This window comes from Camelina sativa, chromosome 13 (assembly GCF_030686135.1).
Source record: "Camelina sativa cultivar CO46 ecotype springtype chromosome 13, ASM3068613v1".
NCBI classification, from domain to species: domain Eukaryota; kingdom Viridiplantae; phylum Streptophyta; class Magnoliopsida; order Brassicales; family Brassicaceae; genus Camelina; species Camelina sativa.
The window spans coordinates 4,147,221-4,173,580 of NC_141892.1; the positions used below are offsets into that span (position 1 = coordinate 4,147,221).

Here is a 26,360-nt window from a genome sequence, read left to right on the forward strand (position 1 = left end):
ACAAAATGATAGCATACTAGTAAATGAAAAGAAAAAGAAGTTGGTATAACGAACAAGCTCAAGTGGCTAGACAGCATGCCACAAACATATCCCACTGATAATATCGAATACTCCTAAACTTGCAATTTCCACTACCTATTAAATTTATCTTGACATTGAATAGGTTTACTATATATGCAAGGAGTTTGCAACAAACTGGCACAGAAACTGTAAACACAATATCAAAAGAGAAATTAAAAGATGATGAGATGAAGTACAATGGGAAATCAAAGGGGCTTGTAGGTTTATGTTGCGCCACAATGTACACAATTGGACACAAAGACGACAGTACTTCTTTCATAACACATTCCAAAATTTACAGAGTGTTCTTGTTTCCGTCCTCTGAACAAGTACACGAGAAAACAAAATAGATATCCATATTTATCGTTTTAACACATATGTGAGTCATCATCATACCTATGAAAAACGTCAACAGTTGTATATGCATACAGATTACTGCACACACGTATATAGAGGGAGAGAGAGATTAAATGCTCAAACAGTATAATCTTATTCGAGCATAGATACCAAAGTAAATACTCACACTTTCGACAAATGATTCCACAATGAATGAACTAAAGATATATATATCTAGAAAAAGAAATGAAACATTACTAATTTACTATAACCAGTTCACGAACTTTTATGATTATTTTATAAAACTCTAGGTAAAGTGTTTTCCCTTATACCCACCATTTGCCACTATTCCCAACTATTCATCTAATATTTTAGTCAAGGCCCAACTAGAACTTAATTAGCGGTATAGAATAATCAAAAGCTCATACAAGTTTTCCTTTGCTACACAATAATCATTTTCTTTGCCACATTGATCGGAGATAAGCTCCTATACTCAAGTCATCAAACCCAAGATTTTTCTTTGATGGCTTCCACTTATCTTTTAACTGATTATCCCTTTTGATTGCACATATCTAGTAAAGACTTTAGAAATCATAAATATTCACATAACTTACATGGAAACTACAATGCCCATGATTCTGAGCACATCAACTCCAAACTTTTTCTCCATTAAAACCAATCTGATTCCATGGATTCAAGTACAATCTGCATAACTTTGACTCACCTTTAGAAGTTGAGCCTTGAGACAATTCATATGTGCTAGAGTCTGCAAAAAAAATGTGTTTGTTTCAAGTGATAACAACATATAATTTACTTAAGAATACATACATCCTATTCCTACGAGTCTAACCACGATGGATCAACAAAATCTTACCCAATTGAATATAAACATCAAATATAATTCTATATATGAGATACTTATGACAACTTTAATCTATTCCTAATAGTCTATATGCACACCTTCACATATATGTATGCATACTTTTGGTATGCACAAGACAGATATGAACACAAAATGACTAGCTAAAACAATCGTATAAAGGAAGATTCATGAAGGAGAAGTTATGACAGAAAGAGAGTGAGCACGCAAAAGCAAACCATATACAAAAAGTTTATACAACTTCCCCTTTGTGTGCTCACTCTCTTCTGTCAACTTCTTTTCCCCCATCAACATCATATATACACGCACATAATTTATCTGATTATAATATCTAAGCATGAAATATGTTTTTCAAAACAAAACAAACAAAAAGGAAGAAGAAAAACAAAAAGACAATTAGTCCAGAAACCGATGAAAAAAAAAAGATTAAAAAAAAAAAGAGAGAAAGACATAAGTACAGATCGAAGGTACTTGAAATCAAATCTGGGGATAAACAGCAACTAACAAAGACTTGATCGATGAATCCATAAAAGGAAAGTATAAATCTAAGTACGGACACTGCAAGTTAGGGTTTCATCTCTGATTGTCCCAGCTTTAGTTTTTTTTTTTAAAAGGAACTGAATCTAGAAACAAAGGTTAGGAGATAAAACTCAAAATTGCAGCTTGAAAATTTAATAAAACAAGCTTAATTAAATCTCTCTCTCTCTCTTTCATGCAAAGCATACATGTGTCGGCTGCCTCATTCTCTCTCTCTAGTCTCTACATATATCAAAACAAAAAAGAGATTATGTAGAGATTTTTTTTTTTTTTAAACCCTAGAATGTATAAAAGCTGAATCCGAAAACATTAAAGATTTAAGAAGAAGAAGAGAGAAAAAGGTGAAACAGAGATGAAGGAGAGAAGAAAGTACGGATAACAAAACGCTTGGTTATGGTTTGTCGGAGAGAGAAACGTGTCGCAATCGAAGGCTAGGATTTGACTTGAGAAATGTTATGAGCCGTTGGATGTGTCTTTTTGTTCCAGTTCCGTCTCTTTGCCGTCTTATCTGCTTACTATGGCCTTGTTCGTTATTCATTTGGATGGACCATCTCTCTTTGCCGTCTTATCTGCTTACTATGGCCTTGTTCGTTATTCATTTAGATGGACCATCTGAATGAATCATTCAGGTGTTGTTTTTGTCAAAGAAAAAAAGAGCATCATCCAAAATTATTCACATGGATCATGTGAATGGTTCTCATTTTAATGATTCTAGTTGGACCATTTGAATGAAGATGGTTAATCAAAATTCTCCTGTTATTTTTTATAAACCATCTTCATTCAAATAATACATGATGCAGCAAGATATTTGGTTAATCAATAATTCTCCTGTTATTTTTTTATGAACCATCTTCATTTAGCATTAGATGGAAATGCTAAATGATGAAACGAACATTGCCAGAGAATATAAGCTATATATCATCTCTTTTTTTTTTTTTATAACTCAGTGCTCATTACAGAGAGTTACACACGCATCATCATCCGTCTCTTCTCTTATCTTCTCTCTTTTTTTAATCTTGTAAGATTAATTCTGGTTAACCTTATGTTCTTAATTTGTATCACGGTTTTAAACTTTAAACTGTTGTGTGCTTGGTCGTCAGAGTCGACTTGGTTCACAAATTATTATTTTTTGTTTCAAGTTAACCACACAATGATTAGAAGAAAAGTTTAAATGTTGTAGTTGATGTAATTAGTGCTGCGGTATAAATATAATTACTGTCGTAGCTTTGAATGGGTAAGTGGCGTGGCAGGGTTTTTGGTGCCCACTAATTAATAAACACGTTTTCTTTCCGTTCAACCAAAAGATAGGACCGGATACAGGTATACTATTCAGTGGCATGTTCATTTTTGGGTAATGAACCGGGTAATGCGATAAGGGTCGGAAACAAATTATCCACATATATGTATATATATAAAGTACTATCGATACCGAAGTATCTTGTATTAGCTAGAATCAAACTAGAGATTGTCTTAAACTTATGATAGTTTTTATGAATGCCTATCTTGGAAAAAAAAATTCATAACAAAAATGTATCGGTTAGTAATATACAGCTCTCGAAATAGACATGCAGTTAGTAGTTGAAATTAGTTAGTGGTGCTATTATACCGTTGCAATACAATTTACAGAAATTTATGTATATTTATTTAGTGATATAGCAAGAAGATGATGCAGCAAGATATTTGATTAGTTATCCATAAATCTTATATGATTGTCTGTTAATTTCGTATTTAATATTATTATAGGGTTTAAAACGTTCGCTTAAACATAATAAATAATGTGATCTTCTACATTTTAATTCTTATAATTGTTGTACCAAAACGAACTTACACCACAATGTCTTATGTCAACCGTAAATATGTTTGTCCGCAACTATGATGTTCTAACCTTGATTCTTTTTCTTTTCTTTTTTTTTGTTTAAACTCGTTTTCATTAAATTGATTTCCAAACAAAGAAATAGCTTAGAAATTATTGGTGCCAGGTTCCATAGAATTCTGATAATAGAGAGAGAAGAGACTAAGGATATACTTTAGTTTTAGAAATATTTTGTAAAATATTGATAATTCCTAGTATATATTTAATAATTTCTTGCCATTTTTTTAATATTAAACTCTTAATAAAAAAAGCGCTTTGCTCTTTTGTTCTTTGGCTCTTTGCAATCTGACGCAAGTTCTAGTAGTACTACCTGCTTCTACATTTTAATATGAGATCGTCTGCGCGCATGTGTTGTGTAACAGTGTACTCTAAATACGTCTGAACCGATTGCTTTTATCAAACAACGTCATCGTACAGACTCGTTTTAACTTTTAACGGCCAAAAAGTCTTTTAACAGAGACAAAACCCCTGATAATTAGTACAACAGTACGAAGCAAAGCTGTACAACGTCTTTCACAGTTTCAGATCTAGAAGTTGTACTTATTTGATCGAAGCTGAACTTTCTTGATATAGATTAGAAACAACAACATTTCAATATTAGTTTCCCATCGATCCTAACTTCTGGAAGCCATATTGGCTTTGGGTATTATCAAAAGTGAGTTGATGATATATAGCTTACATATCTTGCTTGTGAGCGATCCAGTTCACATGATAACTATTATATTCTGCTTTGTCTGAAAAGTGAATATATTTCATATCGAAGAGTGAGACCGACCCTCATTGATATTCATAGTTCAATAAATTAGCTTTCCAACCCCAATGCAATTTGGCTACACATTTTGTAATAAGCAATATAGCCTAAAAACCCTACATTTTCCAAAATAGGAGTTCACTGTATAATTTAAAAAGAAACCATAAGCTGTCTACTACGGTAGCTGCCGTTAGAGAACCACCGCGAATTATCCTAGTCTTTGGCCTGACTGTGACTAAGCAGACTCTTCTTCTCCTTCGGTTTCATTTCCCGAACTTTCTTCTCCTCCCTCTTTCTCCTTCTTCCTCTCTGGAGATTGCTTCAGACTCACCAAGAGCTTGGCCTCATCATCTTCATCTTCACCCCCTTCCTCACCATCAGAGTCATTGCTCTTACTCTTCTTCGAAGAAGTCCTCTGCTTTTTCACCTTGGCATTCACAGCTCCTGATGAAGATGAGGGCTTTTTCTGTTTTCGGTTCTTTGATTCAGGAACCTTCTTGCTAGGTTTCAAGACCTTGGGCTTCGCCTCCTCATCAGATGTATCATCATCATCACCAGCATCCTCACCACCAGAGTAGCTGCTTTTGATCTTCTCCAAGGAAGTCCTCGGTTTTTTCACTTTGGCATTGCCAGCTCCTGATGAAGATGAAGGCCTTTTCTGTTTCAGATTCTTTGTTTCAGAAACCTCCTTGCTGGATTTCACAGCTTTTGCTGTCTCTTTTCCATGACCATTCTGCTTGCTTTTGGACCGTCCACTCATGCGAGAGGCTGCTGCTACAATCTTCCCACCAATATCCCCCATCTTGCCATTTCTCTCAGATTCAGCCTTTGGAGCCTTCTTCTCCACATGTTTCGACTTTTCAGCTTTCTTCACACCACTTCTTGGCTTCTCTCCTTCTTCTTCACTATCATCAGACAGCTCAGCAGATCTGGCTTTCCCCTCGCTGTAAACACAATAAAGGTCATTGCATCTTCAGCAAAGCAAGACAAATATACTATAATCACTATAGCTCTCTCTAAATTATATATTCAACTTCATAACGTGTGTAACAGAGATAATAAGGTGTCTATAAGTGTGGTGCCTGTAAAGAGTTTCAAACAGATGCAACAAAGATCAATAACAGCAACTTACTACTGATTATTTTAAGAATGAGCAACACAGGCATTATAAACAATCAGTAGAACACAAAACAACAACACATGATCTCTATAATAACCAACATTATAAAGGAACACTTACGGTTCCGGGGTATCCTCGGAACTCTCATCATCAGATACATCCGGTAGGGAGATCTAGAAGAAAAAAAAAACACCATTAACACACAACGGCAAAAGGATAATAAATGAGGATAAAAACACTCTCTAGCTTAGATCGCTACCTCATCATCATCATCAGCATCTTCAACATCATCTTCTTCATCAATCAACTCCCACCTCTCCTTATTCATATCCAGAATCTCAACCTCTCCATCCGCATACAAAATCTATTGTCATAGAAATGATAACACAATGTAATAGAGAGTACAATCATTAAATGAAACATAATCTAAATACTACAATTGAATTCCCCTAATCAAACTACATCCACCACTCAAAAATCATTCAATTCAGATTAGATATATTCAACATTTCATTAAATGAATATGCAATTCAAAACCCAAAATAGTATATAATATGAAACAAATCCAGATTCGAGCAGAAACAATCAGATTTACCCGATGTTTCTTCTTAGAAGGGACAAAAGCATCCACCAATCCTTGATAGAATCTGCCAATTCAAGAGATCTGTAAGGATTCATTCAACACAAAGGTACTTGAAAAGAGAACCCTGATTTAGTCAACACACAAAATCGAACACTCACTTGCGGTCAATAGGCCACCAGACTCTAATCTTCGAGCCCACAAGACCTTCTCCATACTCTTGACCAACAGAGACCTAGTCAAAAAAAAAAAAAAAGTTTGATACTTTAGAGCAAAATTCGCATAGAAATTAAAACCCTATTTTATTTATTCTGTAAAATTCAGAACCAACAAAAAAAAAAAAAAAAAAACCCAAAGAAGAAGCGGGTTGGTGTAGGGGGAAACCTTAGCGGAACGGCTTAGAGAGGGTCTGGTGTTTTTCGAGGCAGAGGTAAGCCTCTTCTTCGAATCAACCATCTTCTTTCGGGCAAGAAGAAGAGGGAGAAGAAGAAGGAATCAGTGTTTGGTGTCAGTGTTTTTTTTCTTACAGGGCAGAGAGAGAGATTTTGTGTGGAGATGAAGAAGTGAAGAAGAAAGGAGCAGTGAAAGTTGGGATTATATTAGGGTACGAAGGGGTCTGATTTGTAATTTCTGATATTTTTTTTTGTGATTTTTCCCCCTGAAGGGTAAAGGAGCGTTGCCAACCCCAACCAACGTCAAAAAGACGACACGTGACTTCACATATATTAGGAATTACCCACTCACGTGAGACTCACGTCCACATGTTTTGTTTCTTTCCTACTTTTGGTCTGCTTCCCTTGTTCACAGCGAGTTGTGTTTCCATCTTTAAGCACCCCAGTTGCAATGTATTGAGTTGTGTTTCTATCTTTAAGCACCCCAATTGCAATGTATTGAGATGTGTTTCTATCTTTAAGCACCCCAGTTGCAATGTATTTGTTCTGAACTGCTGATACGTTGGGTACCTTCAGATTCTTTGCTGCTAGTCTTTAAGCAAAGTAAAAGTTAGAAGATAAATTTGTATCCTATATAGTATGGTCTTTTTAAATAACTTTTATACTACAGGTTTTGATTGAAAACCGGAAGAATTGTAAAAGAAATGATAGAAGATATAGTCAAGTTATGAGATGTTTAGATCGAAAACCACGGAATTTTTTTTTTAAAGTGTTTATATAGATTTATCAGACAAAATAAACACACAGGTTTATTTAGATCAACTCTTCTTTTTTTTTTTCTATTTGAAAAAGTGTTTTTTATATAGATCAACTCAAGTACGAGGATATTTGCAAGCTTGAGTTAGTCCTATATATATATATATATATATATTTGTATCCTAGATATATTCAATTTTTTTTCAAGTTAGCCACTCGACCCTAACTCTCACAAGAACAAGAGCAAGAAGCTGTAGTATTATCGATCAATAGTCTCTGTGTTTTTTTGCAGACACATTCACACAAAAGTTAAAGTCATTGTAAAACAGTCTTTTTAGATTGAATTAATTTTACATTCAATTCCAAAAAAGAAAAAAACAGAAACGATTCAAATAAGTTTAAGATAGTTCAAAAGATTATATAATTAAATAAATATTTGGCGTTATACATTTTAATTAAACTAAACTATATGTACACAAGACATTATAAAATTGATCTACGCAAAATTCATGTAACGTTAAATAATTCTTTCTAATTTGAGAGTCAAAAAAAAAAATCAAACATCTGGTATATATATATGTACATATATATATAGATCAATCTTAAGCTTGAGTTAGTTCAATATATGTCTACTACTATGACATTTGCAATTGTGGAGACTGGAGAAAAAGACACATACATTAAACATTTAAACTTATAAGGAACGAGACATATAACTAGTAGTGACATTTTATTTTCTGTTGTCAACAGCATTTTAGTTATTTTTCGGGTTTTTGTTACTAAAATATAAAGATTACAGTATTTAGACGACCAAGCAATTACGCATTGACAAGTCTTTTTCCAGGGAACCAATTAAGCATTATTTTTTATATATAGTATAATTAATCACAATCAAGCAGAATCTTTGATTTTGATATGTTGGAGATTCCAACAGAACTTTCTCAAGAAAATGGTCGGTTGATGGAACCATCATCTAGTATTTTGTGACTTGACATTACTTGTATTTTTGTAGAAGACAAGTTCACCATTTACCATAAATTTATATAAATTCATATACATATAATAGATTATGTTAAAAATACGAATTTAATTATTACAAAGCTGATAACGCTTTAGGTTAAGTGGGAGGCACGACGATGCCTTGACTCCGTCATAATAATTAGAATCAATATCCCATTATTCCTTATTCTTCCTTGTAATTAATTGTCTTTTCTTTTTCTGTACATTTTGTTGGTCTGCGTTTGAGTTGGAGAATCTTTTCATGAAATATATTTAAGAAGAATAAATAGATTACGTTTATAAAACTGAAGATGATTTTTAAGTCATTATGTATACAAGTGATGCATGTACCTCTATCAAACGTCTTCTCCCTGATTATATAATTCCAGTAATATAATGGGGCCCTTGAAAGGTAGAATATCTAAAGTCAATAATATTATACTTACAACTAGATGAGTACCCGTACAATAGCATAAATTAAACTTTATTTTATATATTAAAACAATTTTCCTATTTTTATTAATTTTTAAATAATTTTAACATTTTACATTTAACTTTTAATCCGTTATAAAGATTATAACTCAATTTATCATATAATTTATTACATTTAAACTCATATATCGTTTACACTTGTTAATTCAGAAATTTTTGTAAAATGTTTATTTATATTGTTAAATTTGTTTATATATTTATTCCTTAAAGTGGTATTATTCTCCCGCATTAATTGATTAATAATAATGTGAATGATTAAGATAAATTTTCTGTAGATATTATAGTTTGTGCTCAAGATTCCTTGTTAATATTAATAATACACCTAAAATAATCAAGGGAACCCGTAAATCTCGATTATCAAAAATCAAGTGAACCCGTAAATCCATGATATATAAATAATATACTTAAATTATTAATGTATTAATTTTATTAATATACTTTTCATTTATCCGTAAATCAAAACTATACAAATAATGTTATTCTTTTTCTTGGTATGAATATGGTGCATTGCGGTGAATGAAGATGTCAATGATTTATACTAAAAGTTTGGATAGGTGTTAGGTAAGATTTTATTTTGGTTGCATAATCAGAAATCATCCTTAAGAGTGATTAATTTATGAGATTTTTTTTTGTTTTATGTAAATATACTCTTTGGAAAATTTATTTTATTCTTTAGAATATCTTTTTAAGAATATTCTAAATCTAGTTATAACTAATGGTTACAACCCAAACCTATTTTGTAACCAACTAATGAATCAGATAATAATATAACTTTATAACTTATAACTATTATAAAATCTACCAAAAAAAATTTGTATACTTTCATAATATTATATAATGGATAACTTTGTTTACCTCGTTACCAAAAAAAAGAACTTTTTTTAGCTTTACCAAATATAATATACTAACAAATATCTTTTACAACAAAATATCATAATTGATTAAAATAGCAGAAAATGCTACATGAGGAAGCAAATTGAAGAGCTAATATATGGGAAGATATCAAACATTGTATTCTTGCTCTTTTTTTTTTGCAAGACAATATATCCATATGGACAAGAATATTTGAAGGTTCATAAAATCATATAGCTCCATTGCAAAAATAGGTTAGGGTTGTTTATCATGAAGATAAGACAATATTGTTTAAAATTATGAATTCCGAGACAACATTCAGTATACAGTTTAGTTTGTACATCTTTTCCTACAGCTTCGTCATATTAAAAAATATAATTATTATAACAATTTAAAGTCTAGCATTATATACTATCAATATTATTACTATACAACTTGCTGATAGAATATAATCTTTTCACTTGCAATTAATAAAGAAAATCAATTAGCATTTAGCAGTACTAAGAAAAACAATCTATTAAATTTTACTGGTAACACAAAACGAGTAAAAAGCTAATTGAAAGAAAAATAGTAAGCGATACTAAATTTGTTAGGAAATATTAGGAATTTTAGTTAAAATAGATAGATATCAAAATTGATCGTTTTTAATACCATTTTTATAAAGTAACACCTCGTACAACAACGATCTGATTATAATGTAATTACTTAATCAAAACTATTATTTTTTTAGTATTTTATTTTTTCTTTACCAGAATTTCATTTTCTGTATACTAGTGTTTCATTTTAATTAAGCGGACCTTAAACTAAAATACTCAATCCGTTTTAAAATATAAGATGTTTTAGCTAAAATATGTATAGTAAAAGATACTTTAAAAAAGTTTAATCAATCATAAACAAAACTGCCTAATATAAAATATAAATTTAATCTAAAAGTTGCATAGAAACTAAAAAACATCTTATATTTTGAAACAAAAATATTTCTATAAACATTTTATATTATGAAACGGAGGAAGTAATAAAAATATGTTAATAAATCAAAAAATAATAGTAAAAAGATCATAGAAGTTACAAAAGAACGGAATTCCCGTGATGCACATTAATAAAAATTTGGTCTATCATATCACATTCGTATCATTAAAATTTATCACTATTATTATAACGGATTAGAAAGAAAAAAAAAACGGATAATACAGATAAAATAAATAATTGGAGTAAATGGCCAAAATGTAATGATTGATATAATAAAAAAAATCTTAAAATAAAATAAAGCGTAATGTAAATTATGTAATAAGAAGGAGCACGCAAACGTCATCGTATGAACCTTTACAATCATTAAACCGGATAAACGACATCGTATTGAGAAAATAAATAGGCTCAGACACAGTTGTTGTCTCCATCGCTTCTCTCTTTCTCTATTTATCACTTTCATCATCATCGTCTCCAAAAGCCTTTACCACTTGAAACCTCCCTCTCTCTCTCTCTGGTTGACCCGATAAGTTCTCTCTCGCAGACGCACAGATCTCTCTTAGAATCTGCTAGATCTGTTCGTTTCCTTACATCTGTATAGCGAACTCTCAGGTAAATTTCATAGCTTTCATCGTCTTTTGTTCCATTTCGATTTCGTTTGATTTTTTTTTCTTTTTTCTTTCTGAAATCATCGGTTTCTGATCTTCATCGGCAGGTCCCGTTTGCAGATCTAGCGATCGATCTCCGTACTCGAAGTCTCTCTCTCTCTCTCTCTCTCTCTCTCCGTGTCTCCCGAGTTCGACGTATGCTTTGTTTTCAGATCTGGGTTTGTAGAAATGGCGGAGACTTTGAAAGAAGATTCGATTATGATTCGGGAGGTTTGGGATTACAATTTAGTTGAAGAATTCGCGTTGATCCGCGAAATCGTCGACAAATTCAGCTACATCGCCATGGATACTGAGTTCCCAGGTGTGGTTTTGAAGCCTGTTGCTACTTTTAAGTACAATAACGATCTTAACTACAGGACTCTCAAGGAAAACGTAGATTTGTTGAAACTGATCCAAGTTGGGCTTACCTTCTCCGACGAGAACGGGAACTTACCCACATGTGGCACGGATAAGTTCTGCATCTGGCAGTTCAATTTCCGTGAGTTCAACATCGGTGAGGATATCTACGCGAGCGAGTCTATCGAGCTGTTGCGTCAGTGTGGGATTGATTTCAAGAAGAACGTTGAGAAAGGTATTGATGTGGTTAGGTTCGGTGAGCTTTTGATGTCCTCTGGGATTGTGATGAACGATGATATCTCGTGGGTTACGTTTCATGGAGGTTATGATTTCGGGTATTTGGTTAAACTGTTGATTTGTAAGGAGCTGCCTCTAAAGCAGGCTGATTTCTTCAAGCTTCTGTATGTTTATTTCCCGACGGTTTATGATATTAAGCACTTGATGACGTTCTGTAATGGATTGTTTGGAGGGTTGAACAGACTAGCTGAGCTTATGGGAGTGGAGAGAGTTGGGATATGTCATCAAGCTGGGTCTGATAGCTTGCTTACCTTAGGCTCGTTTAGGAAGCTTAAGGAACGTTATTTCCCTGGATCAACTGAGAAATACACTGGTGTCTTGTACGGTCTAGGTGTGGAAGATGGTACTACTACTACTACTACTGTTGCTTGATTAAGATGGGAAAAATGAAAGATACTTTTATTATACAAAAAAAAAAAGTTTCCAGAGAACTGCAAATTAGATTTAGTCTTTGTGAGTGTGTGAGACCAATTAGAATTGTCGTTGTGTAAATTGGCAAATTGGTGTAGTAAGTGACTGTTGTGTCTTTGTTGCTTTATTTTCAGAAGGGAAAAAAAAAACCCTTTTGATCAAATTGAGGGGGGTTTTCTTTTCTTTTTTTAGTTTGAGTTTCTGAATGTATATCAAATTCAGCTACCCGTTTATTTAAATAAAATTATCTCCAATTATTATTAATTTCTTGTTCTTCTTACTAAATGGCAAATGTAATTTAACAGAGTGTTCTTGTTGAGTTTGCTTGTTCCAGCTTGCAGTTTGATTGATGAATATACATACTTGCTCTCAGTTTAGGTGTTTATGATGCAACTATGCAAGTGGTTAGCAATGTGGTCATACTTGTGTATATTCCATTTTGCCGATCACAACAAGAGGCAATTTATTATCATACGGGTAAATGAGTAGCCCATTCTACTTCCTTGCAAGTTGCAATCAATGTTGTTGTTGGCCAGTATTCTTATTCCTGTTATAAAGAACGTCATCTGAGTCGCAAATGGTACAGAAGATTAATAAATTGATTGATTGAGACGTATATAGCTCATTCAATTGAAGAGAGGATAAAGAAGAAGAAAAAAATTAAAAACCCAGCCTGTTAGAAATATGTCCAGTCATATGTGGATTTGTATGTACTCAAAATAAATAAATACTCCCTCCGATCCTGAATACCTGTCGTTTTATAAATTTCACACAAATTAAAGAGGTTTGTATAAAGATTATTGTAACCTCTCGTTTTGTTTCTTCATATTCACTGTAATAAATATAAATAGTGTCTAATCATTATTTAGTCAAATATTGCTGCTGATCCCAATCTTCTTTATTCTTAATAATTTCATAAGTGCACAAGTTTGCATGCAGTTGTAGTCAAAATTATGTGTTTTTGATATGCAAATGAATTAATACACGTAACAAAGAAGATTTTGTTGTTAAAATTCTTCTAAAAATTTGAACATGGAGCCAAAACAAAAATTAAAATTAGTATTGGAGCCAAATCTGAAACTAGTGATCACTAATGATGCTTGTATATATATCCGTAAAACGAAAGGACATGAATCACAATTTCATTCATCATGAATTCTACTTTAGATCTGAATCTTCCTTGTATAGCCAGTGAAAATGAGTTTTTGTTTAATCTTAATCAAACCCCAATCAATGAGGAATTCTCCAATACTGAAGGTGACGATATTGCAATCGTCAATAATCCAATAGCCTCCAACGAATCTCTTCCTGAAATAGATCCAGGTATTAATTTTCAGGATTTAAATTAATTTTGTTTTGTTTTGTCATTGTATTTGTGAAATTTTGTCGTTTACTACTCCATGTATACGTAAAGAGAAATTTTACTACTCCATGTATTTAAAATATTTCTATGGTACGTGTAAACAAAACTTGGTACTTGAAAATGCTGTAGTATTTTTAATGTTTTAATTTCTTAATTTTTTAAATTAAACTGCAGAGATGGATGGAGTGGAGCTAATGCATGGAACCAATAGAAATCTTTCAAACACAGAACAGCGGGCGATATATAATGCTCTGTTAGAGAGAAGTCAAGATGGGAAATTAAAAAAGTTTACTACTTGAGAAGTTTCTGAATTATTTTTGGTTTCTATTCGAACAGTGCAACGAATTTGGAAACAAGCAAAAGATACGTCTAATGGTGAAGAAGTTAATGTCTCCCACAAAAAATCAGGACGTTGTGGCCGGAAGAGAATCACGCTTGATTTGGATCAAGTGCAGGAGATTCCATTTCACAAGAGAACAACACTTTGATCGCTTTCAATGGGTTTGGGTATTGCTCAGTCAACATTGCATAGGCATGTCAAAGAAGGTACGATTCGACGTCATACAAATGCCATTAAACCAAGTTTAAAGGATGAGAATATGAAAGCTAGGCTGAAGTTTTGTGTCTCGATGTTGGAGAAAGATACTTTGATTCATGGACCAAAATTTGTTGATATGTACAATATTGTACATATTGATGAAAAATGGTTTTATATGACGAAGAAAACAGAGAAGTATTATTTACTTCCCGAGGAAGAAGTGCCACATCGCACATGTCAAAGTAAGAATTATATTGGAAAAGTTATGTTTCTAGCAGCGATGGCTCGACCGAGATTTGACGAAGAAGGAAACGAGACATTTTCTGGAAAAATAGGAGTGTTTCCTTTTGTTATTATGGAACCTGCTAAGAGGCGAAGCAAGAATAGAGATGCTGGAACTCTAGAGGTAAAAGCTTCAAATTCTGTGAAAAGAGAAGATATCAAAGCATGTTTGATTGAAAAAGTCATTCCGATAATTTATGAAAGATGGCCAATTGAAGATCGAGGGAAGACTATTTTCATCCAACAAGACAATGCAAGAACACATGTTGAGTGTGACGATAAAGAATTTCAAGAAGTTGCTTCTAAAAATGGTTTTGATATACGTCTGATGTGTCAACCTTCCAATTCACCAGATCTAAATATTTTAGATCTTGGATTTTTTAGTGCCATTAAGTCACTGCAACACAAGACATGCCCCAAAACCGTAGAAGATCTTATTCATGCTGTGGAGGAATCATTTGAAGAATATCCAACAAAAAAGGTAAATTATATTTTTTTGACTCTCCAATTATGCATGAAAGAGATCATGAAAATTGGAGGATCAAACAAATATAAAATCTCACATATGAAAAAATCTACACTTGATAGGGAAAATCGTCTTCCTCTTCAAATAAGTTATGATGTTTCGCTTGTCCAAAACGTCATGGATACTCTAGCATTATCGTCTTCATGAGTTTATGTATTTAAATTTTTGGATTCTTTGTTGGGGGTTTTTCTATTTGTCAGTTTTTATGGGTTATTTTTCTGAAATAAGTTTTGTTCTAAAATTATTCAAATGCTACAAGTATCGTGTTTTGTTTATTATAGCCATTTGGTCAATGATACTACGTACAAGTGAAGAGAACAATTCAAAATAATGAAAAAAATTTCAAAACAGCTTTATAATGCTTTAACTAAAAATCTAAAATGAACTTGTATGAAATAAATAAATATTGTACTAGTAAAAGATAGAAATGTGAAATTATATTTCACATATTTTTTATTACCAAAATAACTTGTAACAGCAATACAATAAAAATTCTTATCTGAATTTAGAAGAAATTTGGAAAGTAAATCCTCAACATCTGGAGTACAACTTCTTCTTCTCCAGTTGTAAGATCAGGGTTAAATTCTCCTTCATCGTAGAAAAACAGTTTGTTCAGATCGAAATCACGTTTGACACGATAATGAATCGTGTAAACAGGTAGCTCTTCCTTCTCTTGACTTTCCTCTTTCTTCATTTTGTTTGATTTTATAATTTTTGTGTATTGTTAAAAAGAAGAAACAATGATGGAAATTTTATAATGTGTCATACACGTAGAAAGATACATAAATATTAAATATTGTCAATTGTTAGCAATATCTAGAGTCACTCATTAAACAACACATAAAATTCTGAACTTGTTGACTAAAAATAATAAAAGGGTAAATAAGTCATTTTAGAGTGATAGTTATATGGGTAAATGAGAACGTTAGATATTTTGACAAAAAAAAACTATAACGACAGGTATTCACGAATCGGAGGGACTATAAATTTCTCAAAACGTTTTGAACAAAAAAAAAAAAAAAGTTTCTCAAAACGTTATATATTTCATTTTCTTCACGCTTTTGACAATGGGACGAAAATGGTTCTTTATACACGAAAATGATTCAATAGAGCAATACGACGACACAAGAAAATAAAGAAAAAGAATTAAAAATAGCAATAGGGCACATGTACCAGTCACCGTTACCTAGGTAGGTCTACGTGTGGCAGAGAATCAAATCGACTTTCTTACAGAAGACAAGAAACAGTACTTTGCTTGCTCGGTCCTATCTCTGTAACGGCTTCCCTGAGTCACTCTCTCTATTCTGTGTAAACGTTTTGTTTGTGCGTTGGGATTCTGATTTGGGCCTTTTCTTGTGGTTGTGTGGGCTTTGATCACTAGCCATTTGGAGGTGAGATAATGTTTTTAACCAATGTTTGTATTGTACTAATATCTAATATATGGATTACACTTTCTTACATGTTTGAAAAATATTTATTATTGTTTCTATTAGATATGATGCAATTGAGCCATTTAGTATTATTATCACTGAAACTAATAAAGCTACAAAGACTTTGCATGTTTATCAATTTGCTTGAGACCAGCAAAATAAACCCTAATGATAACGATTAGTTATGAACTTATGATATGCTTGTGGATCCAAAAAGAAGCTGTCAAGCACCCAACCCTATTTTATTAGTTTATTTTTTTCCTTGATGTCTACTTGATTGCCGAAAAATTTGTAAGTAAGTATGATTAGGGCTATTTGTATAATATTATTCTTCAAAAAAAACGAAGAGTAAGATTAATAAGATGCATTTTGGAATATACTTTTTTTGTTTTCTGCCTAATTTTGGACGAGATCACGAGACAGAGCAAATCTAATTAAAAAGATTCAGTTGATTTGTGATTAGTCATAACACACAAATAGTGTTATATTTGTAATCATCCATGTGGGGGTGTTTCTCTTGCACCACTTGTCTTCACTTCCCCCCCCCCCCCCCCCTTTCTCATCACGTTTCTTTGTTTTTTCTTAATGCTATTTTACAAGTAGGAAATCCTTAGTAATTCATGTGATACATATACAGTGTAAGTTATTATAAAGTTCACTCAAGTGTGCATAAAATTACTAATACTATTAGTCTATTACTTAATAAAATATTTCATGAAAGAACTAATAAGTATATTAGGATACAAAATCATCAAACACTTCAGATTATTCGAAAATCACATAAATAAAAATATGTTAAGTTCCAAAATTTTGTAGGCTTTCCTCAGAACTCAAAACATGTCGTGATCAAAGATTTTGATATTGTACTTAATTTGGAGTGCTACGATTTAGTTCCTCGTTAGGGATACCAAAAACTACAATTTGATTCACCGAATCAGCTTCCCAGTTTCTTTAATTGTAGATCGTTTGTAAACATTGGACCCACGAATTATATTATAAGGTCGCATTCGACAAAATACTCAACATACTTAAAGTCTTAAACTGCTTTTCCTAACAATTAGGTCTTTGGATTTTACTTACATATTTTTATTTTATTTTTCGGCTTCCACTACGTATTAATTTTATGCTTAAAGTTTAGAGAAATATAAAAGATTCGTATCCTCAGGCCCAGCATAGACGAGACGCTTTGTCGTTTCACTTTGTTTTCCCACCCAAACCAGAACAACCAAATTTATTGGGACTTCCGAATTTTTTCAAAAAGCCAAAAACAACAATTCATTTTATAATTATCTGCACACACGAACAAGCATCGAACTATATACAACTCGCTCTTGTCGCATTCGCATCTAAAGATTGTGGACTCATATAAACAGATTAAAAGATTATCCGCATTCAAATTTGATAATTCGGACCCTTCCAAGTTCCAAATATTGTTAACACAAGATGTTAAGAAAGACCCTTCCAATTTATATATGATTTTTAAAGAAAGACTTCAACTCAACTCTCAAGTGGATTAGAACAGCTGAGGTGGCTCTCCCCATAATGATAAACCAAAGTGTGTATTTGTGAAATAAGGGTGATACTAATCATGTCCCTTGATTTATATATTTAATAATATTCTAATGGAAAGCAAACTATAGGGAAAAGGATCCGAACATAATTCATTACAATAGATCATATATAATGATGAAACTTTTTCAGATATGATTCTCTATGAATAGCAGAAACAAACTTGAGTAATCTTGGTTTTAACTCAAAAGATGTTACATGTTGCCAAGGTCTTCTAGAGACTATTGTGGGTATAAGAATTTTTTTAGGAAGGATCATATAAAAAGTGGCAATCACTGTTTAGTAGAATGTGTCCTAAGAGAGTCTAGTACAGTGTGTATTCGAAAACCTATCACCATAAAATCCGGGTGCCTCCCAAACTATTGAGGATTCCAATGGATATAAAGAGGGAGGGAGTGAATATGAAGCAAACTCTAAAAGCAAGAAGTGAAAAGAGGACAAAAGCGAGTTAAACAGTAGAAAGCTAAAAGGAAACAGACATGGCCACTATCCTCTCGAAGTTTCAAAAGTACACAGAAACATCAAACATACCTGAATAATCCACTAGGTCCACTCTCTCCTTCTCTCTGTGTCTCTCTCTCTTGTCATTGAGCATCCTTTTCATTTCATTGTCACTTGTTTGTCATCTTCATCTACTCCGTGAATATTACAACAAGTTGTCGTTTCATCATACAAAAAAAACCGGTCCCAGTTTCAGAAGATCTTTTTGAACTGCCAAGCTTTTCTTTGTCTTGTTCCCCCACAACTCCTTTTTTTCCCTTCATACAAAAGAGTCTTAAAAGTCTCCATGAGTTTAAAAACTAGTGAATACTACTATACATATTCAATGACGGATTTGAAGGGATGGTTTCGTAATTTCCTTACACATATATCCGCGGTTGCATACACCATAGACCATACAATACAAAGACGAGTTGGGGTCTAAAAGAATCTGTCCACAGAGAAACAAACGCATCCATCAATCAGAGCGCAAATATCAAGCATAGTAGTTCTAAACAAAAGTTCATGAACTCACCAGGACGAAAAAAACTCATTTGAAAGGCTTTTTGAATCAGGGCATGTCATTGGCATACATATGATATGTATACTCGTTATTGAAGCACTTTTAAGCACATAAAGGCACAAGACTGAGAGGACCAAAAATAAGAAGTTAATGCATGACAGAGAATAGAGATTGGTTTATTGAAGGAGAAAGCAGCCAAAAAAAAAAGTTTGATGTGAAGTGAAAGTTGCTCCTACAAAGGGATAAACACAGGTTTTAAATTTAATTGGTGGAGTTCCAATCAGCTTCAAGTGTTCTGTTGTGTGTGGTGTGTCAGCAAGCTAGACCTACCCATATATCTCTCTCTCTCTTTCTCTCTCATCTTCTTACTACTTTTTTTTATTTATTACCAAACCCAAAAGCATTTGTAGCGAGTCTATTCTTTCCTTATATAGCATCAAACCTCTGCTCCCACTTCTGAGAAAAATCTAGGCTTTTATGCTTTTTTCATATGCAATTCCAGATATATAGCTATTGATCTGAGACAGAAGGTGAGAGAGCGAAAGAGACAATTGAAGGGAACAAAACCATCATCACCTGAAAAATTATATTCCCTCTTTGCCCTTCATGGATTCTTCCAGTGGAAAGCCAAGGCCATCTGATTCTTCATGCATCGTTTCTGCATCCACCACTCTTCCATTTCCAACAAAGCTGAGCCTAGATAATTACAACATATATGCAGAATCAGCACAAGCAGAAGAGAATTATGATCAAAAAGCAGGAGAGAAAGGTATAAGGCTTGACCTTAAGCTAGCAGGATATGCTTCTAGCCAACCAGAGCTCAATCAAGAACTCAATCTCCTCGACTGCTTAGAGGCAAGTGTAGTCACTCCGAGTTTTAACGGGTCAAGTTCCACTGAACAGAAGCTCTTCTCATGCAACTACTGTCAAAGAACATTCTACAGCTCACAGGCGCTTGGTGGTCACCAAAATGCTCACAAAAGAGAGAGGACTTTGGCAAAGCGAGGGCAACGGATGGCATCTGCCGCAGCTTTCGGGCATCCATATGGTTTTGCTCCGTTCCCCTTCCATGGACAGTACAGCAACAGATCCTTAGCTATTCAGGCGCACTCAATGAGTCACAAACCAAGTTCCTATAACGTTTTTGGTGGTGAGTATGGTCAGATCAACTGGTCAAGGATACCACTCGTTCAGCAACCAGCCATAGGTAAACTACCTTCAACAGAGAATCATTATAATCATCATCAGATGATGATTGCTCCACCGTTGACTTCCACATGGGAAAACATGGGTAGGTTCGATGTAGGAAGGATTCCAGTAGAGTATCCAACTCCAGAATTATGGCGGAGAGGCGGGGAATTGTTGAAGCCTGCTGAAGAAGAGCAGCAGAAGAACCTTGATTTGTCCCTTAAGCTCTGAGATTCTTTTCTTTTCTTTTTTGGGTTTTGCTCTGAAACTGTTTTTCTCGAGCCAAGCCTCTGCTCGAGTTTCCTTTGTACTGGTTTTTTTTTTTTTTTTTGTCATTGATACCTTCACCAGTATTATCCAAGGGTTAGTACTCTTGTGAGTATATTTTTTTCTACCATAGTTCTGTGATGTACATCTTTCCACATTTCAACAAGTACGAGTTTTAAACTAGACATCAATGGATTATTGTAGACACCCAACCACCATAAAGGATTTGGTGAAGTTCCTAGAAACGAAGAGAAACTTTTTTAGGTTATAGAAGAAAGAGATTATATTGAGATCCATGAGAAGATTTGTTGTCAAGGAAACCGGAAAAAGATATCTTATAAAGTCACAGTTGGGATACCTAAAAGTAAGAAAAAAACATTCTTTTATTGAAAAGTGGTTAACAAGACACAGAAAGAGAGCAAAACAAATACTTATAAAAATAAGAACTTGTTAATTTGTGATGATGACAAGAAGCAAAGAGTCCAGAAGAACAAACATAATTAACACATCAGATGATCCTAATAATGCAGCTAAATAACAAATCACGAAATAATCAAAAGAATCCAATGAAATCTTTGTGAGACCCCAAAATATTTGTGAACACTAGACAAAAGAGTGACTAGTCTTTGGCCTATAGGATGAATCTTCATGCACTATCTACACAAAACATAAAGAGAAAGTACAAAAGAACCATGTGCGTATGATACACAAAAGGTGGAACAAGAGTCAAGACCATGAGACTAAAACACAAAGGACTTGATATAACTCTAATGGACTGAATCCAACTTCTCTAAATCAAATTGAAGTATGTACGTACACTTTCTTGCCTCAGTAAATATTTAAGGCACAGAACAGATCATCATGTTTGCTTTCAGATACAAAATTGGCCACAACAAACCACGACATTAAAAGGAATCAAAAACACCTTAATGAATAAAACAAAGAAGAAACACCAACAAATCAGACAATAACACATGTGGAATAAAAAAAATCTAATAGAACCAACCAAACCTCATTGATTTAACTCTTTGGGGGTCCATTTTCATCTTCTTGTATTACCACAAATCTGAACCCAAACAATACTCTTCAAATCTGAGTCACACACTTTCCTGAAACACACATAAGCAGAAATAAGCTGTGAGACACACAATATTTTGATGGATCATTTTTTTTTTTGTCAACCATTTTGATGGATCATTTATGAGGCTGCCTGCTACTAAAATCCCATCCACACTCAAGAGATTCATTGAATCAGTATAGTTGAAAACGAATCTGTTAAGATGCAATGTACAGCATGTCTTCTCAATACAACAATGCAATGTGCATATGATAAAGCGAGAGAGACGGATCAAATCCTCGAAAATCGAAATTTTTTAGCAGCAGTAATGGCCAAGAAACAGATTAATACTGTGTACCCTTCACTAGAAAGCATGAATGTTAATTGAAACTCCTACCTTAGGTAAACGTTACAGACGGAGATATACCGGAGTTTCGCCGGGGACGACTTGAAGAAGACTCGTAGCTTCCGAGGGCCGGTTCTGTGAATGAGCGACTGAGAGAAGGTAATAATAATCTCAGAAAGTTAAAAGGGCCCAATAGTTGGCCCATGTTAGTTAATTGTAATAATAAGTTTAGCCCATATAATTGTGAAAGGCTTTTTGTTTGTTTTTTTCCCGCTACCGGGTGTCTGTAGATTTACAGTTTTAGTATAGCACCTCTATAAATTAATATTCGGTAAATTAATAACTTCTATAAATTAATAAATTTTTCTGGTTTTAAATTGGGATTAGTATAATTTTGGACACTATTCAATAAAATAATAAATAAATAATTTTTTTAAAAATCTCATATAAAAATATGGTTTCATCAATATTATAAATTAATATTTAAATAAACTAGTATATATATCTAAGAAAATTTAGTCAAATATGAATCTATTATTGTTTGTTTGTTCTTGAATTTGCATTCTTGTTGGAGAGCATCTCTATTCTTTTTGATTGGATCAAAAATTTCTAGTATTATCATCTTAAATCGTATTCAAAAATTGTAGAGAATATAATTGATTACTGGTTCTAAATGTATCGTCATATTTTTTCAACTTCATTATCACCTTAAAAAATAATAATAGCAATTTTTTCTAAACTCTCAATTTCTGATAAAAATTTTTTTCATAGATTTCATGGCCCAACCTTATTAATTTATAAAGTTCTACTGTATTATCATAAAAAAAAAAAACTCAAAAACGAAGACGATAAGTTTATTTGACTGAGGTCAAAAAAAAGAAAATAAAGTTTATTTGACAGTCGCGCTCCTCTCAAATTTCATCTAGTAATAAAATCTGTAAATATTTTCTAAACAAATGAGAAATTTTATCCAATCCAATTGATCATTAATAAATTTCGTTAAGATCGACGTTGTAATAATTAAACCGAGTGAAGAAACGAATCACAAAACCAAAAACTTCATGAACAAATTTTAACAAATCAAACCAATAAGAATCGAGATAAAAAAAAAAAAAACGAGAAATACGATCAACACCATGATGAATAAAGGAAAGCTGTTCAACGATCAACACCATGTAATTACTTAGTAATTGGAAATTAAAGAAAGTAAAAAGTAAAAAAAGAATCCAAACATTATCCTAAAACATCCATCATTCGTTATCTCTAGAAACAAAAAAAACAGAAGAAACTTAAGCACGCTCTCCACGAATTCTCCTAGCAAGTTGAATGTCCTTAGGCATGATTGTAACCCTTTTAGCGTGAATTGCGCAGAGATTGGTATCTTCGAACAAACCAACAAGGTATGCCTCAGCCGCCTCCTGGAGAGCTAACACAGCGTGACTCTGGAACCTCAGATCCGTCTGCAAAAAAAAATAAAAACCTAATTAGCAAAAGAACCCTAATTCCACAAGAAACCAACTAATTGAATGATTCCACCTAATTCAGCAGCTAATCTTAATGAGAAATCAAAGAGAAGTATGATGAATAATACCTTGAAGTCCTGAGCAATCTCACGAACAAGACGCTGGAAGGGAAGCTTGCGGATCAATAATTCAGTACTCTTCTGGTACTTACGAATCTCACGAAGAGCCACGGTTCCTGGACGGTAACGGTGAGGCTTCTTCACCCCTCCGGTGGTTGGCGCTGATTTCCTCGCCGCCTGTATTTACAAAAAAAAAAAAAATCACCCAAAATTAGTAAAACCTAGATCCCCTCTTCAACCAATTTCGTCAAGATCCAATTCCAGATCAGAAAACCTTACAATTCCATCGATTTCAATAGACAGAAAGATTCATAAACACAAAAAACTCAACTCGATTCAGATAACGCAAGATTCAAACCCCCAATTCGACAAAACCAAACCCTAGATATACATTTTACCGTACAGAAATCAAAGGATGGAAGAAGAAGAAGAGGAAGATGAACAAACCTTGGTGGCAAGCTGTTTCCTGGGAGCTTTACCTCCGGTGGATTTCCTAGCGGTTTGCTTCGTACGAGCCATCGTTCTTCTCTTCTTCGAAGTCGGGGAAAAAAAAAAAAACTCTTTGAGAGGATTTGCTAATGAATCTAGAGAAAGCGAGTTTTTGTTTTTTTTGTTTGCTTTGTGTTGTGTGTGAGGAATAGTAAAAGGTTATTATGAATGTATATATAGGTGAATAATGTTTAGTCGGTTAATCTTAGGAAGATACATAATTACATTAATCTTTACTTTTTCGACGGTCAAGATTACGTCGATGAGAGAGAAAGCTGACGTTGGCGATCCGTGTCTTTGTTTCTGATTGGTTCAATTCTCATGCGGATCGATGACGTGGATATTTGTGTTTCTTTTCTACGCTCGATTCGAAAGTAAGTAAATGTCTAAATGACAAAAAACCAAGAGTTAAACGACGATTTGATCTGCTTGTTTTGGTAATTAGCGATGATGGGCCAATTCGTATCTCTTGGTATGGGTGTGTAGCGTTGTGTTCAGGCCCAACTAATGAGGCATTGAGAGAGTTCGTCAGCAGTTTTTTGCCGATCCGAACCAAATTTGATTCAACCGCTCCTAACCGATATCCGGGAATTGATTGGATTTTTAATTTTACCGATATCCGCTCATATTACGCTAGGTGGAAAACGTCAAGTTTTACAAAAAAGGAAATACATAATCTCACAACTAAAACTTTATCGTATTGTCTTAAGTTATGAAGACTTAAATAAATCCAAAGTTGTCTAAAGATGTCTAAATTAAAAGACTTAACCTTAATAGGTGTTAAAGATATCTAAATTAAAAGACTTAAATAAATCCAAAGTTCAAAAACCAAAGATTGCATGTTCCACGGACCATACTCGTATCGTATGCATGTCTCGATCTCATTTAACTGTAGAGACCTTAAAATAGAATAAAATATTTTCTTTATCTTACTAAATAGACATAAGATACAAGTTAGAGTTAAGTCTTCCTAAATATGCCTTTTTATAAAGTGTAATTGCAAACTTTTAACAGAATATATGTATTTTTTTTGTGTTTTACTACAAGGTTTCTCTTCTAAACAGAATGATTGAGTGGAGAGTTAACGAATTCACTAATTCTAAAGTTATACAAAAAAGCTAGTTAGCTAGATGTAATACCAAACATTAATTATTCAAGTAACAAATTTACCCTTCTGCATGCTTACGGTCAATTACAACACCTAATTTGATTTACTTATTTTGAAATAAGAATATTAAGTTATTGTCTCTATCCATCTAATGAAATGTAATTAGGTAACCAAGTTTTTCTCTTTTCTTTCTCGTAAGGAGATGACCAAGTTATAGGCTTCTTACCTATCTAGTTATATTATGTGAATATTTATATGGATAGGTCCATAAAACTTATATAAACATGGTGCACGAGGGCAGAAACATGCAGTCCAAATGCCCATCGGTTCGATCTCTACTACTTTCTTTTATACACCAAAATATATACTTAAAAGAATTCAACCGATCGAATACAATAATACTGTAATAGCTGCAGAAGTATTAATGGGGGAAATTAATAAGAGAAGATTAAACGAGAAGATCCTTAGAACACAACAAGTAAGGGTTAGTATGTAACCAATGGGGAATGTATCTAAGCGCTGCCATAACATGCACTTAGATTGACCCAACGTTATACATTTGAATACATATATTTTATAATCTTTATATAAATCATATTTACTTGATATATATTGACTTAATTTCAATTTAATAACTTGAGTTAAATCGATATCAAAAATTGAATATATTATAAGCAAATCACCCCACATGCTGACATGCAGTATATGTGATATGTACGAAAGAAGATAGGAGCTCAAGATCTTGATCATATTGACCATCCAAATATCCAATATAATGTATGTTTTTGCTTTATCATTTTACTTTAAGGTGATATATATATAATTGTTTCCGTAATCTATTGTGTGGACTATCTAATTGACAATAGTTTTTCTCCCATGGAGATAGTATGATCGGACGATAATATTGAGAAACGATCACATTTTCCTCAAATATAAACCGATTAGTATTTTTGGGTTCTTCTTGTTGCTTATAATATAACTGGAGCTGAGAAGTTAGCGCACATGGGGGCGTGGACACATTCGTAAACAACAAAAATTAATGCTTTGGTACGCCGCATTACATTATTGTTTGTTTCTTATAAAATACTTATAACTTGTCTTTAGAAAATGAATTAAATTGATTTGCCTCTGGTAACATAATCTTTACAACAGAAATTTATGTTTTGACTATACAACTCGAATATACAATCTAAATTGCATTTGTTTTAGTATATTTCCTCCCTTTTCCAGCTATGCATGTGATGGGTTTCATTTCTTTCTATCGATTAACTAATTTTAAACCCCATACTTCCGTGCGCTGAATTTT

At 33.1% G+C, this 26,360-nt stretch overlaps 5 protein-coding genes, 2 long non-coding RNA genes and 1 pseudogene across 8 annotated transcripts; 3 read left to right on the forward strand and 5 right to left on the reverse strand.

Moving 5' to 3' along the window:
• Positions 1 to 132: 132 nt before the first annotated feature.
• Positions 133 to 1,343, reverse strand: LOC104735107 (uncharacterized). The gene is given in 3 exon segments (XM_019234376.2): positions 133 to 1,065; positions 1,068 to 1,144; positions 1,147 to 1,343. Coding segments are annotated over 3 exon segments (180 nt in total). The 5' UTR covers positions 1,202 to 1,343; the 3' UTR covers positions 133 to 1,017.
• A 3,072-nt stretch (positions 1,344 to 4,415) lies between these two features.
• Positions 4,416 to 6,821, reverse strand: LOC104737929 (uncharacterized). Its single transcript, XM_087481468.1, has 6 exons — positions 6,522 to 6,821; positions 6,299 to 6,372; positions 6,153 to 6,204; positions 5,817 to 5,921; positions 5,678 to 5,730; positions 4,416 to 5,381 (listed from the first exon to the last, which is right to left on the reverse strand). The coding sequence occupies exons 1-6, from the start codon at positions 6,591 to 6,593 to the stop codon at positions 4,673 to 4,675; spliced, it is 1,065 nt and encodes a 354-aa protein (XP_087337594.1). The 5' UTR covers positions 6,594 to 6,821; the 3' UTR covers positions 4,416 to 4,672.
• Positions 6,822 to 10,981: 4,160 nt separating this feature from the next.
• Positions 10,982 to 12,570, forward strand: LOC104735108 (putative CCR4-associated factor 1 homolog 10). Its single transcript, XM_087481470.1, has 2 exons — positions 10,982 to 11,206; positions 11,310 to 12,570. The coding sequence occupies exon 2, from the start codon at positions 11,431 to 11,433 to the stop codon at positions 12,265 to 12,267; it is 837 nt and encodes a 278-aa protein (XP_087337596.1). The 5' UTR covers positions 10,982 to 11,206; positions 11,310 to 11,430; the 3' UTR covers positions 12,268 to 12,570.
• Positions 12,571 to 13,887: 1,317 nt separating this feature from the next.
• LOC104737930 (uncharacterized) lies at positions 13,888 to 15,162 on the forward strand. The gene has a single exon (XM_010458176.2). The coding sequence runs from the start codon at positions 14,167 to 14,169 to the stop codon at positions 15,160 to 15,162; it is 996 nt and encodes a 331-aa protein (XP_010456478.2). The 5' UTR covers positions 13,888 to 14,166.
• A 2,930-nt stretch (positions 15,163 to 18,092) lies between these two features.
• LOC147929189 (uncharacterized) lies at positions 18,093 to 18,802 on the reverse strand. The gene is made up of 2 exons (XR_015578945.1): positions 18,546 to 18,802; positions 18,093 to 18,427 (listed from the first exon to the last, which is right to left on the reverse strand). It is a non-coding gene; the product is annotated as an uncharacterized LOC147929189 (long non-coding RNA).
• Positions 18,803 to 19,315: 513 nt separating this feature from the next.
• LOC104735109 (zinc finger protein 3 pseudogene) lies at positions 19,316 to 20,655 on the forward strand (annotated as a pseudogene). The gene has a single exon (XR_015578944.1). The product of XR_015578944.1 is annotated as a zinc finger protein 3 pseudogene (transcript).
• Positions 20,656 to 21,478: 823 nt separating this feature from the next.
• Positions 21,479 to 22,034, reverse strand: LOC147929190 (uncharacterized). Its single transcript, XR_015578946.1, has 2 exons — positions 21,927 to 22,034; positions 21,479 to 21,581 (listed from the first exon to the last, which is right to left on the reverse strand). It is a non-coding gene; the product is annotated as an uncharacterized LOC147929190 (long non-coding RNA).
• Positions 22,035 to 22,998: 964 nt separating this feature from the next.
• On the reverse strand, positions 22,999 to 24,147 carry LOC104737932 (Histone superfamily protein). Its single transcript, XM_087481598.1, has 3 exons — positions 23,905 to 24,147; positions 23,467 to 23,634; positions 22,999 to 23,335 (listed from the first exon to the last, which is right to left on the reverse strand). The coding sequence occupies exons 1-3, from the start codon at positions 23,974 to 23,976 to the stop codon at positions 23,165 to 23,167; spliced, it is 411 nt and encodes a 136-aa protein (XP_087337724.1). The 5' UTR covers positions 23,977 to 24,147; the 3' UTR covers positions 22,999 to 23,164.
• Positions 24,148 to 26,360: the final 2,213 nt, after the last annotated feature.

Bases quoted from the DNA above. Each gene is read 5' to 3' on its own strand.
- LOC104737929 (XM_087481468.1), bottom strand. From the start codon at position 6,593: ATGGTTGATTCGAAGAAGAGGCTTACCTCTGCCTCGAAAAACACCAGA. The intron at 5,922-6,152 runs GTAAATCTGATT...CTATGACAATAG, and splicing joins CTTCTAAGAAGAAACATCGG to ATTTTGTATGCGGATGGAGA. The intron at 5,731-5,816 runs GTAGCGATCTAA...TTTTTCTTCTAG, and splicing joins ATGCTGATGATGATGATGAG to ATCTCCCTACCGGATGTATC.
- LOC104735108 (XM_087481470.1), top strand. From the start codon at position 11,431: ATGGCGGAGACTTTGAAAGAAGATTCGATTATGATTCGGGAGGTTTGG.
- LOC104737930 (XM_010458176.2), top strand. From the start codon at position 14,167: ATGGGTTTGGGTATTGCTCAGTCAACATTGCATAGGCATGTCAAAGAA.
- LOC104737932 (XM_087481598.1), bottom strand. From the start codon at position 23,976: ATGGCTCGTACGAAGCAAACCGCTAGGAAATCCACCGGAGGTAAAGCT. The intron at 23,635-23,904 runs GTTTGTTCATCT...TTGTAAATACAG, and splicing joins GGAAACAGCTTGCCACCAAG to GCGGCGAGGAAATCAGCGCC. The intron at 23,336-23,466 runs GTATTATTCATC...TTTTTTTTGCAG, and splicing joins AGATTGCTCAGGACTTCAAG to ACGGATCTGAGGTTCCAGAG.